The sequence below is a fragment of the Baudoinia panamericana genome (assembly GCF_000338955.1).
Source record: "Baudoinia panamericana UAMH 10762 unplaced genomic scaffold BAUCOscaffold_7, whole genome shotgun sequence".
Lineage (NCBI taxonomy): Eukaryota > Fungi > Ascomycota > Dothideomycetes > Mycosphaerellales > Teratosphaeriaceae > Baudoinia > Baudoinia panamericana.
The window spans coordinates 751,008-768,070 of NW_006911263.1; the positions used below are offsets into that span (position 1 = coordinate 751,008).

At 54.2% G+C, this 17,063-nt stretch overlaps 5 protein-coding genes across 5 annotated transcripts; 2 read left to right on the forward strand and 3 right to left on the reverse strand.

Moving 5' to 3' along the window:
• Window positions 1–1,123: 1,123 nt before the first annotated feature.
• Window positions 1,124–3,375, reverse strand: BAUCODRAFT_34632 (uncharacterized protein). The gene is made up of 2 exons (XM_007678628.1): window positions 1,794–3,375; window positions 1,124–1,729 (listed from the first exon to the last, which is right to left on the reverse strand). The coding sequence occupies exons 1-2, from the start codon at window positions 2,974–2,976 to the stop codon at window positions 1,602–1,604; spliced, it is 1,311 nt and encodes a 436-aa protein (XP_007676818.1). The 5' UTR covers window positions 2,977–3,375; the 3' UTR covers window positions 1,124–1,601.
• Window positions 3,376–3,573: 198 nt separating this feature from the next.
• On the forward strand, window positions 3,574–4,691 carry BAUCODRAFT_148730 (uncharacterized protein; the record flags this gene model as incomplete). Its single annotated transcript, XM_007679009.1, has 4 exons — window positions 3,574–3,647; window positions 3,705–3,823; window positions 3,884–4,308; window positions 4,368–4,691. The coding sequence occupies 4 exons, from the start codon at window positions 3,574–3,576 to the stop codon at window positions 4,689–4,691; spliced, it is 942 nt and encodes a 313-aa protein (XP_007677199.1).
• Window positions 4,692–4,978: 287 nt separating this feature from the next.
• Window positions 4,979–7,446, reverse strand: BAUCODRAFT_148731 (uncharacterized protein; the record flags this gene model as incomplete). Its single annotated transcript, XM_007679010.1, has 2 exons — window positions 4,979–6,341; window positions 6,392–7,446. 2 exons carry the CDS (start codon window positions 7,444–7,446, stop codon window positions 4,979–4,981), a joined length of 2,418 nt encoding a protein of 805 aa, XP_007677200.1.
• A 236-nt stretch (window positions 7,447–7,682) lies between these two features.
• Window positions 7,683–8,944, forward strand: BAUCODRAFT_24860 (uncharacterized protein; the record flags this gene model as incomplete). Its single annotated transcript, XM_007678548.1, has 2 exons — window positions 7,683–8,020; window positions 8,077–8,944. The coding sequence occupies 2 exons, from the start codon at window positions 7,683–7,685 to the stop codon at window positions 8,942–8,944; spliced, it is 1,206 nt and encodes a 401-aa protein (XP_007676738.1).
• A 49-nt stretch (window positions 8,945–8,993) lies between these two features.
• Window positions 8,994–16,882, reverse strand: BAUCODRAFT_34636 (uncharacterized protein). The gene has a single exon (XM_007678629.1). The coding sequence runs from the start codon at window positions 16,842–16,844 to the stop codon at window positions 9,324–9,326; it is 7,521 nt and encodes a 2,506-aa protein (XP_007676819.1). The 5' UTR covers window positions 16,845–16,882; the 3' UTR covers window positions 8,994–9,323.
• Between the last annotated feature and the right edge of the window lie 181 nt (window positions 16,883–17,063).

Consider the following 17,063-nt stretch of genomic DNA (forward strand, 5'->3'; position numbering starts at 1 on the left):
TGTGTTATCTGCAAGAACGCCGTTCGGTGTAGCACGGCAAATACGCTATGCGGGCGTGCGGCGGTGTGGGCTGGTCGTCGCAGTAGGCGCTGGTGGTGGCAGAGCTGCGTCGCCTAGCGCACGACAAGCATACCGATGCGTGCGAGTCCAAGACACATCCAATGAGTGCGATGGTCAATGCGACAACGTTGGGTGTGCGTGGAGAGGAGGTGCGGTCGCAAAAGGTGGCCGGGTGGTCGAGCGAAGTGCTATTGCGGAAGGTGCGAGGTTGCAAGAAAGAAGCGGCGCGGGCGCGAACGGGGCCTCGACGGGCGGCGCTAGTGTCAGAGCCAGTTTCGGTGCACGGACGCTGAAACCCATGCACTTCCGAAGAAATCGAGATCACACGGACCGGCTGCTATACTAAATGCTGGCCTTGTGATCGAGAGACGATTCGGGATCGAAAGGTAGAATTGCAAGACTGCTGGTCCATCTCTAGGTTGTCTTATATGTCCATACGTTTCGCGTTTGGGTCGCGTGAATGTGAATCAAACCAACGCGCTCCCATTAGATTCAACGCATACAGTAGGGGATAACGTCGATAGTCTGGGCTCATACCAAGCGCAGAAAAGTGAACGAACGACCGTTCGACACGAAGCACACAGCAGGAGTAGTCAGTGCAAGTACGCGTGTGATCGAGCTGTCCCGACGAACGCCTCCGAGCCGCGTGTCGGTGCTGTCAGTGCGTCTATGGTACGACGTGGGCCTATAGGCTTATACAGGATTGCCAATCGCTCCGATTTGCTCGAAGAAGCATAAGCCGTTGGCAAATCTTCCCCCATGTCTTGCAGTAGCAAGCGGCAAGTTCTCCTCCATGTTGCAGAGAATGCACCGCAGAGCAACTCCTGCCGAAAGCGAGTCAAGAAACGACGCGTTCACGCGTGTTCTTCGCGTGCCCGCTAGAGGACCCTGACAGCCGCTTGAGGTTAGGGCAGCCGGGGTTACAGTAACCGACTCCCAACCTCACAAGTCCAATTCGGGGGCAGTCTGCCGAACAGCGCTGTCTCACGTTGTAACTCACAAGAAGCGCTGGAGCGACGTGCATAAAGGTCCAGATGTCGTTTGCCGAAGGGATGGGTGGCGGAGGATCGTCGAGCGCAGACCACGACAAGCGCCAGATGGCCCGTTCGCCCAATACCAACGTCTCAAGGACTCTCGGCCGTCGGGCCATGTCAGCGGTGGGCGTGTACAAATCTCAACCACACAGTAACAACGGTGAGTAGAAGCGTGAAGGTTCGCCTGAGACACGGGGCGGTGCCATCCGACTCCTTTACGCGAGGCCGCCGCGGTGTGTTGGTCGCCGTTTTGGCTATCACGGTGCAAATTCGAGGTCAACGCACACCGCACATGCTTAGGCGAGCACATAGACGGATGTAGCGGCCGGAGCGGTCACGAGCACTGACACGAGACAGAAACGTAGGCCGCCCATTCCTGAGACCTTTTTCCAGCGTAACGACCATGATCGATACATGTCTCAACGCCGGTTGCCGCTGTGCTATGTTCTAGTCGTATTCGAAAAGCTTATTGTTACAGACTGTGTATATCATACAAGCCACAACCACTTACAAGTACTTCTTGGGCATCCTATCCCGCCGTCTCTTGTACACTATGTATGCTCCTGCCAGCATGATCTGTACGGCCACAACGACAAACACAAACATGCCCATCCGTGGCGCCGAACTCCTGATCACTGCGATATAGTCAGCATTGTCGCGCGGCTTAGAAATTACAGTTATAGATTGTAGTCAACTTACACCTGGTCATGGTCTCGGGCAAATGCTCCGTGATTCCGCCCCTGAGACTATCCAAGCTCAGTTGCAGCTCACTGATATGCTGTTTGTAGTCCCTGCCCTCAACATCCTTCTGGATTTGCTGCACTGTCCGTTCGATGCCTTCGATCTTGTTGCGCAGATCGCTAATTGCAGCGTCAGACGAGCCGGGAGTTTGCGCGCCACTTCTGCTGCCCGTGTGAGAGAGCGAATTGAGCATTTCCGCATGTTGTTGCTGAAGCCGAGCATTGACGTTGTCAAACTCGGCGAACAAGCGCTCAATGGCGTGATTGGTCTCCTGGAGACGGTTATGCAGATCCGCGAATTGCGGATCGCTGCCTTTGATCTGTTCAGCCGGCTTGTCAGGACTAAGTTGTAACCGGTCAAGGCGCTGAAGCGGTGGCGGAGAAGACCAAGAGCTTGTCTGCGGCTGTTGCTGTGGCGGGGGTGGGGCGCCAGAGCTAGACGAAACGACAAACTTGTTGATCTCGAAAGAGTCCGGATTATCTGCTGTTGCGGCAGTGATGCCGAAGTGATATCCTGCCGGCAGACTCACGTGATCGGTACGGAAGCACTCCCTGTCGTCCACGGAGACGGTCAGGCCGTTGTGATTCGAAATGCTAATCTTGCTCGGACGCCCAAGGTTGCGGTATGCGTAGTCACAGTGCCCGAACGCTAAGCTTTCGAGACTCGTATGCGCCTTGAAATTTTGACTGCCATCATTCAAGAAGCCTCGAACCTTGCCGCCTGTGCTGCCATATTGATCGATAACCAACGCTAAGCCGTCGTACTTCTCCACGGTATAAACACTGTTTGTGCCAATCTCTCCTTTCTCCTTCGTAAACCAGATATTGAGGTTACCTGTGCCCTGATCTTGTCCTGAGGCGCGGAACTCGAGTTCGGCTGTCCAGTCGGCTTGTGCGATGGTGTTGTCTGACCATATCGCACCTCTTGCGTTGCCTGGGACTGGAGGGGTAAGAATGATGCGATCGCTCAGTATTTGGATTTGGTGATTCTCGTCAAATGCTTGCCAGCCTGGTATGCTACCGCCGTCTGCTGCTATGGGGTGTCTTTGGCCGAAGGAGACGCTGTCGGTGATCGATTGTGCGGAGACGGCTATGGTGAGGAGAAGCCACTTCAGCGCGTATAGGGGAAACGGCTGTTGCATGATTACAGTCCTCGAAGTGACCTTCCCGCAGCTGTTGGCCCAAGATACGCTAGAAAATGCTCTGCTCCGTCAATAGCTTTCAAGCGCGCCGGTTGTCCTATCGATCCTGTATTGTGCGCCTTGTTGGCGTCGCTGTAATGCTTGATATGGGCGAATTTTGCAATCAGTTTGCCAGTAAAGCGCGGGTGAAGCTTCACTGTGCCCGTGCTGCCTTATCCACCTACTTGCCGTGGCCTTAATGCGATCGTTCGAATGGATGTTACCAAGACCCAACCAACAACGATGACACTGACGATGTTCCTCGCTTCTCTTGCAATATCTACAGCGGAAGAAGAGAAGACGAATGAGTGGAGGTGGTTGATCGAACCAGAGTGCTGCGCCTGTACGACAAAGTGTTCCATGTTTGCAGACGAAGAAAGGCGGCTTCGAGGTGCCAGCAACGGAGAAGATCCGAGCTTCATGATGCGGCCTTGGCACCCAAAGCGGAAGTTGGAGAGCTTCACTGCGCCGTCATCGAGACAACCGCCACACACACACACTGAACTTGGTAGCGATCTCGTTGGGAAGGAGGACAGAAAAAGGCGCTGTTATACAAAGATGGCAACCGATCCGAGGCAAGCGTGGGAGAACCTACAGAAGAATTTGCGGCAAATGCAGCAGCGAGGGCAAAGGTACGTCTGGCAACAGTCATAGATTTGGCTACAAACGCATATTGAGTGCTTGAGCAGATTCGCAGGAGGTGGAGGCCCCGGTGGTGGTCCACCGACAGGACGAGCATTAGGTGGTCTCGCAGGCATCGGCCTCCTCATCGGTGGCTACTGGCTCTTCAACAACGGCCTCTTCAACGGTACATCAGCCGCTCTCCTCCCCTACTACTCTCCATCTAACTCTTGCTGAACGTGTATAGTCGATGGTGGTCACCGCGCGATCAAATACACCCGCATATCCGGCATCAGCAAAGAGATCTACTCCGAAGGTACCCACTTCATCGTACCATGGTTCGAAACGGCCATCGACTACGATGTCCGCGCACGACCCCGCTCCATTCCTTCCCTCACCGGCACGAAGGACCTGCAAATGGTCAATATAACGTGTCGTGTGCTCAGCCGGCCACGTATAGATGCACTACCCCAGATCTACCGCACGCTGGGTCAGGATTACGATGAACGAGTGCTCCCGAGCATCGTCAACGAGGTGCTGAAGAGCGTGGTGGCGCAATTCAATGCAAGTCAGCTCATTACGCAGCGAGAGAACGTCAGCAGGATGGTGCGGGATAACCTTGTGCGGAGAGCGGCAAGGTTCAACATCATGGTGGATGATGTCTCGCTTACTGTAGGTCACTTTGACTCTACAACCACCTCCTTATCACTTACTGACACCTTGTGCTTCAGCAACTCTCCTTCTCCCCCGAGTTCACTGCAGCGGTCGAAGCGAAACAGGTCGCTCAGCAAGAAGCCCAACGCGCCGCCTTCGTCGTCGACAAGGCACGGCAGGAGAAGCAAGCCATGGTCGTCCGCGCACAGGGTGAAGCTCGCTCTGCCGAGCTGATCGGTGACGCGATCAAGAAGAGTCGTTCGTATGTTGAACTCAGAGAGTTCGACAATGCGAGAAGAGTGGCGGAGATACTGGAGAAAAGCAGTAACAAGGTATATCTCGACACGCAAGGGCTCGGTCTGAATATCAGCCAAACGGGTGTGGAGAGGAATCGGAAGTAAACTAGGGTATAATGCGATGCTGAGACTCTGTGTACAAGACCGTGTGTGTAGTTGAGCATGGCGTGAGCGCAAAGCAAAAGGCGGACTAGGCGTGTATGCTGTATTTGGGCAAAAACGGAGACTCTACTTCTTCTTCTTCTGTCCATCTCACTCCCAATCAGAACTGCAGTGATTACCACGGCGTTGCCGCGGGAAGGCACGGATGTTGTTCGACCTAGAACTTGAACATAGTGAGTTTCTTATAGAGCATGAGGATTACACCAACGAGGCACCAGCACGACCTACGGTCACAGCAACATACTCAGCGTGCCCAACCCCGTTGCAACGCTTTCCTTACTCTTCAGCGTCAACACCGCCGCCCTCTGAGCCAGATCGATAAGCTCCTCGATTGGCGTATCCTTCCCTCTTGTGGCCAAACCCGCCACAAGCGTCCCAGCAAACGTATCGCCCACGCCATTGACACTTACCACATCCTCGTTATCCACGATCTCCGCAGGCGAGAAGAGACGCATATAAACTCCTCCCACCCCAAGACTCTCCTCTGTCCCGTTGACGCAGCGCGATAGGATGTGCGGCGCATATTGCCCGGAGGTAAGACGAGCATCGCCGGCAGGGAGGAGCTGGGTGAGCAACACGCCTTCGGCACCCAGCTTCGTGCAAATGCAAGGGATGAACGGTAACAGCTGGATACTTTGCTGCGGTATACCGCGATCAACCAGCTCGCTCGTGGTGGCAAGTGCCATCGCCGTGCGGGCACCAGAAGAAGGAATGCCCAGAGCGTCGATAACGGACCACCAGTCCTGCCGGTCAAAGGCGCCCGAGGCTCGCGCAGCGTGATACATCGCTGTTAGCTCGTATGCATTGGGGGTAGTAAGGTGGACTGAGGCCATTGGGAAGACGGAGAGGCTGTGCGGTTTTGGCAGCTGAAATAGACGGGCACCTTTCAGATTGCTAACGGGCTCAAAGGTGACACGCAGGCCATACTTTTTGCCGACCTGAAGCCACCTAACAAGATGCTTAGCCGACCAGTTGGCATCAACAACGAGTTGACATGCATTCGTCATGGACAATTGCGGCTGCCACAGCTCGTCGAACGCCTCGTTAATCGCGTCATCGCCAGCGGCGTCATCCAGTATGCTTACATCCGCCATGGCGAGCACCAGATCCCTCTCCGCATCGTTGACGGCAATATATTGTGACGTACGCAGGCCAGTACTACTTGGCATAATCATCACGGCGGCTGGAGAGAGCCCACTCGCTGTTAGGGAGTCATGTGTTGCTTTGCCCGATAGGTCGTCGCCAACGGCGCTACACAACCGGACTCTGCCACCCATGAGATGTGCCGCTCTGGCAACATTGTGGCCCACGCCGCCTAGCGACTGGCTGATTATGGCTGGATTAGAGGTCGCAGATTCTGGAGTTCGGTTGGTGGAATTTGTGGGCGGCAAGAAGTCGCACGCAAAATCGACGTTTAAGCTGCCCGCTACGATAATGTCTGCCCGCTCATCCGTGGCGACATCACCGTCAGTCCTCGGTCCGGTGACAGGAGACGAAGTAGTGGCCATTTGATCATATCCATGCTCGCTGAGACTCGAGCTCGTAGCCTGTCTGTCGCTGCGAGCGCTATTGGTGTACCCAGTGTTCAAAACGCTGCCTAAATTGTGAGCTGAGACCTTTTGCATGTTCGCTGATGCACTTACCCTCGCCGTTCCTCTTCGCTTCCGAGCTTTGCAAGCTCAACGGCAACTTTGGCACCTCGGACAACGTTGGCTTCCACAAGAGCTCTGTTAGCCTCGACGCTCTTGCTACCTGTGAGCTCCTTAATCTTAGCTAGGATGTATGGCGTAGAAGCAGCGCCAGTAGCACCCGCTACGCGTGCCTCTTCGAGAGCCTGAGTAATCGTAGTCTCCATCTGTTGATACGGAATAGAATATGCTACAGGGATCGGGTTCGCGAAGTGCAAGCCAGAATGTAGTCCAAGAGAGAGATGGGCATGTACTACTCTCGCCGCCTCCGCCTCATCACAAACAACAGCCGGAGATCGCACACCGCTATCTCGGCTCCAGAAGGCAGGGAAGTCCACAGCACCTTGTCGTCCGTCAGCGAAGGTGGCAACAGCAACACCCTGCGTCTCAAGATACTCAAGGGTCAGTCGGAGGTCGAGGAAAGATTTACAGCCTGAGCTAATAACGGCAATAGGTGTCCGGCCAAGCTCAGTCAGATCAGCAGAGACGTCCATGGTCTGTTCAGCGCCTCTATGGACACCGCCCAGTCCTCCTGTAGCAAAGACGCGGATCCCGGCCATGTGGGCCAGGATCATGGTGCCTGCTACGGTCGTCCCTCCACTGAGCGGTTTGCCTTCCAACGTTGAAAGCCCGCAAGCGAAACCCAAATCCCGCCTGGAAACCTTGAGGGTAGAAGACTGCCCGGCTGAAGACACCAGTCGGAACAGCTCGTCGGCGCCAAGGCCGACACGAGCGATGCCATCCAGAATACCAATTGTCGCCGGGACACCACCATTGATACGGACAAGGCTCTCTAGTCGAGAGGCAAGGGACAGATTGTCAGGATATGGGAAGCCATGGGTATAGATAGTGGATTCGAGAGCGACGACTGGCCGCTTCTCGGCTATGGCTTGCTGAACTTCTTCCGAAATGCGAAGAAAACGCGAAGAAGTAGAGATGGAGCACTTAGCTCTTCTATACGGCCGTAGAAAGGTAGAGCGCCGACGGAATACCTTCAATGGCAGGGTCATACTTGTCACCTCCCAGTCCGCGAAGTTGACATGTTGTTCTTCGTTGAGTGTTTACATCGTTGATTGTCAGCCAAATAAACAGGCCTCCTCAGCAAAGCCGTTGGTGGTATCCCTGGCGCATATTAGCGTTCTCGGCCGACCTTCCTTCACCAGCAACGCTCTGAGAGGCCACCTTGACGAGCTCGTGCTAAGTGTCCATTGGCAGACCGAAGCATTGCGCTTCCTCCAATCCAGCAATGAGACTCGATAGATGGGCCTTGATGGGCCTAATACAACTGTCATGGGCAGACTCAAACCTCACGGAGCGATCCCGTGATATTCTGCCATCCACCTTCAAGCCTCCCCAGCACTTCCGGAATGTTAACCTCGTACGAAAAATTAACCTGGAGAAGAGCTACCCTCGCGAGACGATCAACGTAGTAATTGAGAACATTGATGCTGCGCCGCAGTCGGAGTACTACCTGCCATTCGAACAGGGTACACTAGGCAGGGTCGGCGGGTTGGTGGTAAAGGACAAGAAGGACCCGGACAACATAGGCTTTCATGCGGAGATTGTTGAAATCGATCCTTATGGGTGAGTGTATGTCACATTGTGGCAAGCGTAAGCCTTTGCTAACTGACGGTTGGCAGCGCAACGGAATACTATAAGATCACACTTCCTACGGCTCTTCCTTCCAAGCAACAACAGACACTTTCCCTAACCTACTGGACTCTCGCTGCTCTCTCTCCGGTTCCCTTCCAGATTGGTCAGCAAGACAAACAGTACATCCGCTACCCGTTCTCTGCCTATGCCCCGTCAGCATACACCACATTGAAGCAAAAGACCAAGCTCAAGCTCCCCTCAACCGATGTCCCAGATGCCACAAGCTTGCCTAAAGAACTTAACGCAGACGGCAAGGCTGACCCCGAGAAGCAAGGTACGAGCTACACTTACGGCCCTTACAATGAGGTCCCAGCTGGTGCAGTTCAAGAAGTGAGCGTACGCTACGAGTTTACGCACCCTCTTACCCACGGCAGTTTGCTCGAAAGGGACATCTCGGTCTCACATTGGGGCAATAATCTCGCAACGGAGGAACGACACTGGCTCACCAACCGCGCGGCCGTGCTCAAGAATCACTTTTCCCGAGTCACGTATGCGCAGAGCGCTTACTATAATCCTCCCACTTCCGCGTTAAAGGAGATGCGCTTCCCACTTACTGTCGGAAGTGTTGACGCGTACTTCGTTGACGACATCGGAAACGTCTCGACGAGCCGTTTTAGGAGTAATCTGCGCGAAGCGAACCTGGAGCTGAGGCCACGTTATCCGCTTTTCGGAGGCTGGAACTACAAGTTCCAGGTCGGATGGAATGGCGATTTGAAGAATTTCGTACGGAGAGTCAAGGGCACAGGCGAGACGTACGTGCTCAAGGCACCCTTCTTCGAGGGCCCGAAGCAGATTGAGGGTGTGGAGTATGAACGCATTGTCACGAGGGTCATATTGCCTGAAGGCGCCACGTAAGATCGCTTCCTCGGATTGGCCTACACAGTATGCTGACGTACAGTTGTAGCAACGTGCATTTCGAGACGGCCATCCCGCTGGTTGCGAACACCACGGGCACTTACCGTACCTTCATGGACACCGTGGGTCGCACAACCTTGACCCTGACCGCCCTCAATGTCGTCGACGAGTTGCGTGACCGCGAGCTCATCGTTACATACGAGTATCCTTTCACGGCGCGCTTCCGGAAACCATTGACGATCTTCGCCGCGATGGTAGCCGTTTTCGCCGTTAGCTGGGTGATTGGGAATCTGGATGTAAGTATAGGCAGAAAACTAAAGGCTACCTAGAAATCATGTACATTAAGTATCGCATGAACTCTGCTTAGCGAGGTGTACGACTACCATCCTCTACGTCGGCCAGCCATCTCAGCACCTTTGACCTTCTTCCGTGCCTTCTGCGCATCGTGCTTCCGTTTCTTCTCTCTGGCCCATCGTTCGGGCGCTGACACCGCTTCGAGCTTCCTTTTCTGCCGTCGCTCATCCCGTCTAGCTGTGGCTTCGTTCCTCGTCTCGCCCAAGGCTGAGATGTACTTTTCACTCCCGACTTTTGACTGGACTAGGTCGAGCAGCTCACGTGCCTTGTCTATGAGATCAACGTGCGCCTGGTCTTGCGCGTAGGATACGCTCGTGTCGGTAAGTGTGTATAATGGTCGTAAGAGCGTTTGGACGTCAGAAATCTCGTCAAGGTGTTTGATGATGAGGACAAGGCACTGAGTGGCAGCGATGCGATTCTTGGCTGGCAGGTCCTGGCGAACGATAAAGGACAGCTGGCGGAGTAGGTAGCTAAGCGCCGACGGAGCACCAGAGTCACCATCAGCGGCGCCATTGTCTTTCCACGTAAGACCAGAGGCTGAGAGGACGCGACCAACAAAGGCAAGGTTGCGAGTCACGGACTCCAGCAAACTATCGGCTTCGGAACCATGCAGAACCTGTAGCAAGGTTCGGCAGATGGAGCAAAGACCGTCTTCATCCAAACTCAAGCCGTAGGAGCCTTTCAACGGTATGCTGGAAAGGCCAGCGTCTTTGTTGCTGCGGGCAAAATGCGCGAAGTAGATCTCCAGTAGCTTCGAAGCTTGTTGCTGGATGTCGGTCTGTGAGACTTCCAGCCATTGTCCAGTAATGCTTTCCCAAATCGTGGTAGATTTAGCAGCGAAGATGGTGCTGGAGGCGGAGTCGGCTAGTGTGCTGACAGTGTCAAGAACAGCCTGCAGTAACTGCGGTCCGACCTCAATGTCCTCGCTCTTGAGAAAGCCCGCGAGCCTATCGCGCAGCTGCTCCAGCTGTGCCGTAGACACATCCCGCCTCGCCTGCAGGTAAGTTTGCCAACATTGCAAGGCGGCAACCGCCAGCATGGGCTTCTCATCGTTGTCCAACCATTTCGTCATCAAACTTGAGAAGCTTTCTAGACTCTCTTTTTCGGCGCGCTCGAACAATTTGGCGATGAGCAGTCCAGCCATCTGCTGGCAAGCAACATCCCCATCACTGACACGGACCGGTATCAGCGACACGAACAGCGTCATGGCCAGAGGCTCGAGCCTCTCATCCGAAAGCTTCGCAAGGAGCTGATGTAGCAGCTCCAAAAGACTTTGCCGGCCCGTGGCGTGTTGGTACCGCAGATTCTCGATCAAGAATGCTGTTTGCTTCTTCCACCGATCTTTGCCTTGCGGGTATTCCATTACGAATTGCAGATACGCACTCCGCGCGCTTTCCCGAATGCTGCGATCCGGATTGGTGACCATGACTTTGCCGACTTCGTCCATAAGCTCGTACATCTCAGTGATGATTATTTTACGACCGACTACGGCGCGCAGAAACTTGTAAATCGTGCCTTGTTGGTCTGGCTCATCAATATCGGCTTTCAGCGCCTTGAGTATTACCGCAACGTCTGTGTCTTTTACGGTTACAGATCGCCTCTCCCGCAGCACGGCAGTGACAAGCTCCACGGCAGCCTTTGCAAAGTCACTGTGTATGTCCGATGCACCCTTGATGATCGCCACGGCTTCTTTGACATAGACAAGAGCATCGCCATCGATCCGTGCAAGCGGTACTTTGATGACCGTAGCGAGCAGTCTCATCGCGGCAAGCCGGACTTCTTCTTCCCCTTGCACAAGTGCATCACCAGCCATAGACAGGAAACCAGCCATGTTCACGGGCGTAAGCAGGTCCTCATGTCGCCGCACGACTTTCCGGACCAGGTTCAAGGCAAAGCTGACGAGCTTGTACATCTGCGATGTCGTCGCGCCCCGCCCCCCAGATTTTCTGGCGGACTCCGCTTGCACTAGGTACTTGCGAACTTTGTAAGCCGGCATGACCTGGTCTATTACCGGACGATTTTGCTCGGCGTACACAAGCCGCACAATCTCATGACAGAATACGAGAAGGTCGCGGCTGCTAGCTGCCGGGTTTTGGTCCACACCCTTGCGTAGACGGTTCAGCAGCTCGTCGACCTTCTTCGACATCCTGGAGTCCAGCTTCTCCGCCAGCAATGCCCGTAATGGTTGGACTAATACGCCAAGCTTATTGAGTTGCGTTAGTTTAGCAAGCAACTCCATGGTATCATAGCTTTTGCTGCTCTTGACCTCCTTCATTCCGCTCTTATATTCTTCTGCGTCCTTTTCTTGACCTGTAATACCGAAGATGTCGTCCATAATGATCGCCATGAGGTCCGGCAGGCAGTGATCGAGATCACCAGGCATACAATTATCTGTTGCTGTAAGACTGATGAGCAACGAGTGGACCGTGTACGACAAGACATGGAGTTGGTAGCCACTTCGCAATGCGCTACTGAGTTCTTTCAGCATAAAGCCAAGATACTGTGGTCCGATCAGAGCTAATATCGAAGCCAGAGTCTTCCTCGTCTCATCTCGTGCTTCTTGGCGCCGGCTACGAAGCACGTGGGCCACATCGGTCAAGATGGCTGGCAGACGAGAAGCCATTTCATCTTCCGGCAATAGCAGCAAAAGCTTGACGATAGTGACAGCAACCGGCATTCGGCGGTCCACAGTAGACTCATCCTTCCGATGTAGATACTGTTGAAGGGGCGGCAGGAAGTCCCGCATGACAGTTTGCGCCTTACCAGAAGCAATGTTTTCGTCAGAGTTTGCCGCTTGGGGTGGCTTGGATGCCAATGCGTCGACCAGAGCTCCCAGCAGCCGCAATACCGTCTTCTCCAAGCCTTCCTTTGAGCTGACATAGCTAATGTATCGCTTGAAGGTCGATCGGTAGACGGGCCAAGTCAGAGAAGCGGCAAGCGCGCGTATTGTGGTGATGGTCCTGTCAGCAAGGTTACGTGCCCGGTCACCTTCCGCCTGGTCGAATATGAAGTGCTCGAGCAAAGGCAAGAACAGCTTGGTGGTATTGCTCGAGCTGATATGCGGTGCAGCGGATGCAAGTCGATCTAGCGCTAGAAGTCGAGGATGGTGCTGAATGTGCAATACGCCCGAGAAGAATGAAGCTTCGCCATCGCCGTCGGGCACCAGGTGGGCCAAGTCGGAGACGGCTGGCAGGTTCGGCAGTTTGGCGGTAACATGGCCCAACAACCGTACATATTCCGCGCGAACAACTTCCGACTGCTGCTGCATGCCGAACTGGATGCCTCGCACCAGTGGATCTTGAGCCAGTGCATGGAACGCCTGCGTTTCGCCAGCTTTCGATGCAGCCGCGGCGTCAACGAATAATGTGAGGGCTTGAGCTGCGCTCGCTCGGTTGACGAGGTCTTCGGCGTCTCTAATATAGAACAGGCAAGTGTGCACAACCGGCAGCCACTGGTGTGGGGTGAGAGATTGCCAATTTTTCAATACGTTCGTAAAGCCTCTCTCACGTCTCTCATAGTCTGCGTTGTCTAGGCGTACGCTCTGAGCGTTAAGGTCGGCGCAGATCTCGGTACTCATCTGTAGCTTCGGATCAACAAGGCATAACTTGCTCAAGACCTCAAGAACGAGGGAGCGGCTGGCAGCGTCGCTAAAACGGGACAACAGTCCGGACACCGCTGCAAAGAGCTTGATATCTGGCGTGTTGTTCGAGGACTCCAGTAGAGGCATCAATGTCCGGAGAAGGCCAGCTTTGATACCAGGGGATACAAGCTTAGTGGTTTTGGTGAGGAGCGCGCAACAGACATCGATCACTTCCTGAGCTTGACCTTTATCGTTTATTCTGTCCGCCAGCCTGATTAGTACAGCAACAGAGGCGTCCAGAAGATCTCTTTCAAGTGCGCTACCCAGTACTACTCCAATACTCTTAACAAGATCGGACACGTGAGGCGCTAGAATGCTCGGTTCAACGGTGTCCTGCAGGAGGTGTCCTACAATATCCCGCAGTACGAATACGCACACTTCGGTTTTGACTGCGGGCTCACGAAGTAGCTCTGCAAGCCTGGCAAGCAGGTTTGGACCCGCGAGAAGTTGCGCGCTTTGAGGCGATGCGGCCCAGGCGCTGAATAGCCGTAATAGACCGGACACGGATTGGCTGTTTTCCGTTGCAAATTTAGGTAGGCGCGGTGCCACGAGCTCATCCAGAATGATGGCTGCTGCTTCACTACAGTTGACAGCAAGCTCGGGCATGTAACCGTATAGCTGCACAAGGCAGTGAATGCCACTTTGCCGGACTGCGCGGAGCAACGATACGTCTTCTCGTTCATTATCTGTCAATTGTACATCGAGCTCCTTTGATGCATTCACCGTAGAGGGCACAACCGCATTCAGTATCTTCGCAGCCAGTGAGATGATTCCGGCACCGATAGTTTCCAAGAGGTCACTCAGCATGTTCAGCATGCCGAGCTGCTGCCGTAAAGGAGCCTGCGGAAAGGTCGTACCTGGCGTCGTAACAGGCGTTATTGCAATGTCGACAAAAAGCTCAAGACTTGTGTGGCCAAAGCGCGATATGGCAGAGAAGACAGCTTTCCTTCTAGACTCTTGGCCGTGCTTGCCGCCCGCGACCGCTCTACCATAGAGCAGGCGCAACAGCACGGGCGTGAGGCGCTCATAGTCCTCGGCGGATATTGCGCCCTCTTCGTTGGCGCCTTGCAGAAAGGTGGCCATCTCTTCTCTGAACCGAGCATCGTCCAAAAGATTGGTAAGATGCTCTTCATACCGCGCAACAGCGGTATCTTTCCACGTGAGTATAGCCTTGAGCGCGGAACGCTGGATCTCCACATCACCATTCGCGCATAGCTGAAGTAGTGCTTGGTGGACCTCTGGTGCTCTGTACAGTGCCTTGGGGTTGGTGAACTGCGCAAAGACTGCCAGCAGAGCCTTCTGATCCTTGCGATTCCACCGCTCGCTTGTTTCTCCCGCACTGTGACCGGCAGCCCAGCTCAACAGGACCGGCACCAGTGCCCGGGAGCGTTTCTCGGCTAAGTATGGCATTGCTTGCAGGACTCGCAGCGCTTGGCTGCGTGAATCCGGAGTCGCAAGTGACGCACGCTTGGTGAGAAGGCATAGTTGGTGTTGCGGCGAAAGATATCCCGCATGTGATGCCTCGAAGACCTGCTGCGTCACTGCAGACATCCTTGCCAGATTAGAGCACTCGAAGTCTGACACCACTTGGAAGCCGTCGGAGTCTGCATGCAAAACCCGGGTATTTGCAAGTTGTTCGTCGCATGGCGTCGATGGCATCTCTAACCACGTTTGAGCAAGCGCCATGACGGTCCCCTCGCAAGTGGAGTGAACTTTGCAGATCTCAAGAAGCGTTTTTATCGCATCCTCCCAAGCTTGAGCTAAGCGAACGTGCAGGAGGCCAAAGCAATACGTTACAATGGCCTTGGCTATCCATGCACCTGGTGAAACGGCATGTAATCCAGAAGCGAGGAGACGGATGTTCAGTGAAATCCCACGACTGGTATCGAGACTGATGGGTGTCGATTCGATGGCGATGGCCGTGGAAAGAACGTCAGGAACGGGGCAACCCTCAAGATCGTAGAGAGCGCCTGCGAGCTCCAGGCTATATTGTCTGACGTCATGGGAAGGCAGCTGAAGTGCGTTTGTGAGCGACTCCTTGAGCACTTGCACATGGTCGTCGTCGTGTAGTGTTGGCTTAAGCTGCTTAGCAAAGCGAAGCATGCTCTTCCAGTACGCGGGTAGCGACCAAAGATGTGCACTCGCCTCGCAAAGGGAAGACCACAGACTGGAAAGCACATAGCTATCAATTCTGCAGTCAAGAAGAAAGTCAAGGGCCACGCCTAGAGCAAAACCGGACCACTCCGGAGGTGCGTTGGCGGCGTCGGTCACGGCGCACTGCAACATCCGGACCAGCGCTGAGGCTACCTTCTGCTCGTTGTCTTCCCGTAGCTTCGTAAGCTTTAAGGCTTGTAAAGCTGCGTTCGTGGTAGGCAGATTGATCATGTCCCATTCTTTACTTGCAGTATGCTCCACTCGCTCAGTCAGGGCTACCTGCATTTCCATTGGTACCAACGGCTTGTCTGCTGAAAGTCCGGCAGGGAAGGTTGGCAGCAAGAGCAGCAGCTCGTCCGTATGACACTGCCATTCTGTCGCCATGTATTTGCAAAGGGCCGGGAGAACAAAATGTTGGAATCTGTCTCGGTTAAGCCTAGTACACATATCGCAAAACCGGGGAAAGAGCTCCGTCCATCGATCCTTTTGAGCCGTCTCCAACAAAGGCAGCAACGGCAATACTGCGTGCATTGTTGCTGTCATGAGGACAATGCTCAGAAGAGCTAGCAGTTTTGCACGAACATTTCTGCCAGTGCTGGGGAAGTTTTCGGCTCTTTCGAAAAGCTCCCTTACCGTCGCAGAAACAAGCGACCAGTCAACGATTCTAGTCCCTTTCCTTACGGCTACGGTAGCGAAAAGTATGTCACTCGCGAACAGAAGAGAAGCTTCGTCCTCAGGCGTTTGCGATTGAATGTGAGCAGTGACCAGTTGCAAGGCCGGTTGGAACGATTCAGAGTCCGTGTGATGGATGAGGCTTGTCAGTACGCCTGTCATTAGGTCGGTGACCACGGCCTTGCTCAGTGCAGACGTAGCGTGACATGTGCTTAACAGACATGCGAGTATCGCCAAGCCATTGGAATGCAGACCACTTTGAACACTCTTCACAGACTCTGTGAGCAAGGTCATGATGCCTTGGCGGTGCAGCTCCGCCGAGCGTTCATATTGCGTAGTCGAGTAATCCTGCAGGATGTGGACTACGATACGATCAAGAGGCTTAGAATCCCTTTCGTAACTAGCAGCTGCTTTCCGGAGCAGGAAGCTAAACGACTCTGCGGCGAAACGGATTATGAAAGGCTTCTGTGGTTCTCTGCCCAGGTATGGCGACATTAAATCGTACAAAGGTCGCAAGTCCGGGACGAGAAGCCGCGACAGGTACTTGAACAGCCAGGCAAGGCAGGTAAAGCTCCATTCTATGACCGCCGGATCTGTATGTTTGGATGCGACAGCGGCTACGGTGGAGATAGCTGCTTGAAAGTGCTGCTCAAAGCGAGCATCCAGGTCGTGAGCAAAATGCGCAAGGAGACTCAACAGCGGCTCCATAGCCAAACTGTCACCTCGCTGGATGTAAGTCACCAGAAGCTGCATAATCTTCTGATCGTGATGGAGGATCATAGCCAGGTTATCGCTAAAAGGTGCTACCTCTCGAGCGAAAGCCGTGAACGCCGCGGATAGATTCAGGTCCTTCCATTCTTGCAGTGACCGTCCGAAGTACGATGCCGTGTCATCGGTTAGTTCGTCGTGATTCTCCGCATGCCGTCTGCGTCGGACTGGATCTATTTTCAATTTCGTTATGCGCTCCGAGAAAGACTGGAAGCGATGATGTTTCGTCGTTGCAGTCGAGCGAAGCTTGCTTTTCTTTGGCTTCACCACCTTGGAAGGCTTCCTAGCTTTGAGCGATGAAGGACCAGCCATCTTACATGCTCGTATGCGTTGTGGACAAAATCGGTGAGGTAGACGATGCGCAAACGTCAATGTGCAAGGATCAGAAAAGATTAACGCCACCGTCGAAATCTGGGGGCGGACCGAAACGTACCTTCTTAGTTTGCAACGGCCGGCCCCACCTTGACATCTCAATCCGGAGCGCCAACTTCACGTGCAGCATCCACGACGGCCCAATATTTCGCAACATTT

Excerpts from the sequence above, each read along its gene's own strand:
- BAUCODRAFT_34632 (XM_007678628.1), bottom strand. The coding sequence starts at position 2,976 with ATGCAACAGCCGTTTCCCCTATACGCGCTGAAGTGGCTTCTCCTCACC. Across the intron at positions 1,730-1,793 it reads GCCCGAGACCATGACCAGGT|TGATCAGGAGTTCGGCGCCA; the intron begins GTAAGTTGACTA and ends ACTATATCGCAG.
- BAUCODRAFT_34636 (XM_007678629.1), bottom strand. The coding sequence starts at position 16,844 with ATGGCTGGTCCTTCATCGCTCAAAGCTAGGAAGCCTTCCAAGGTGGTG.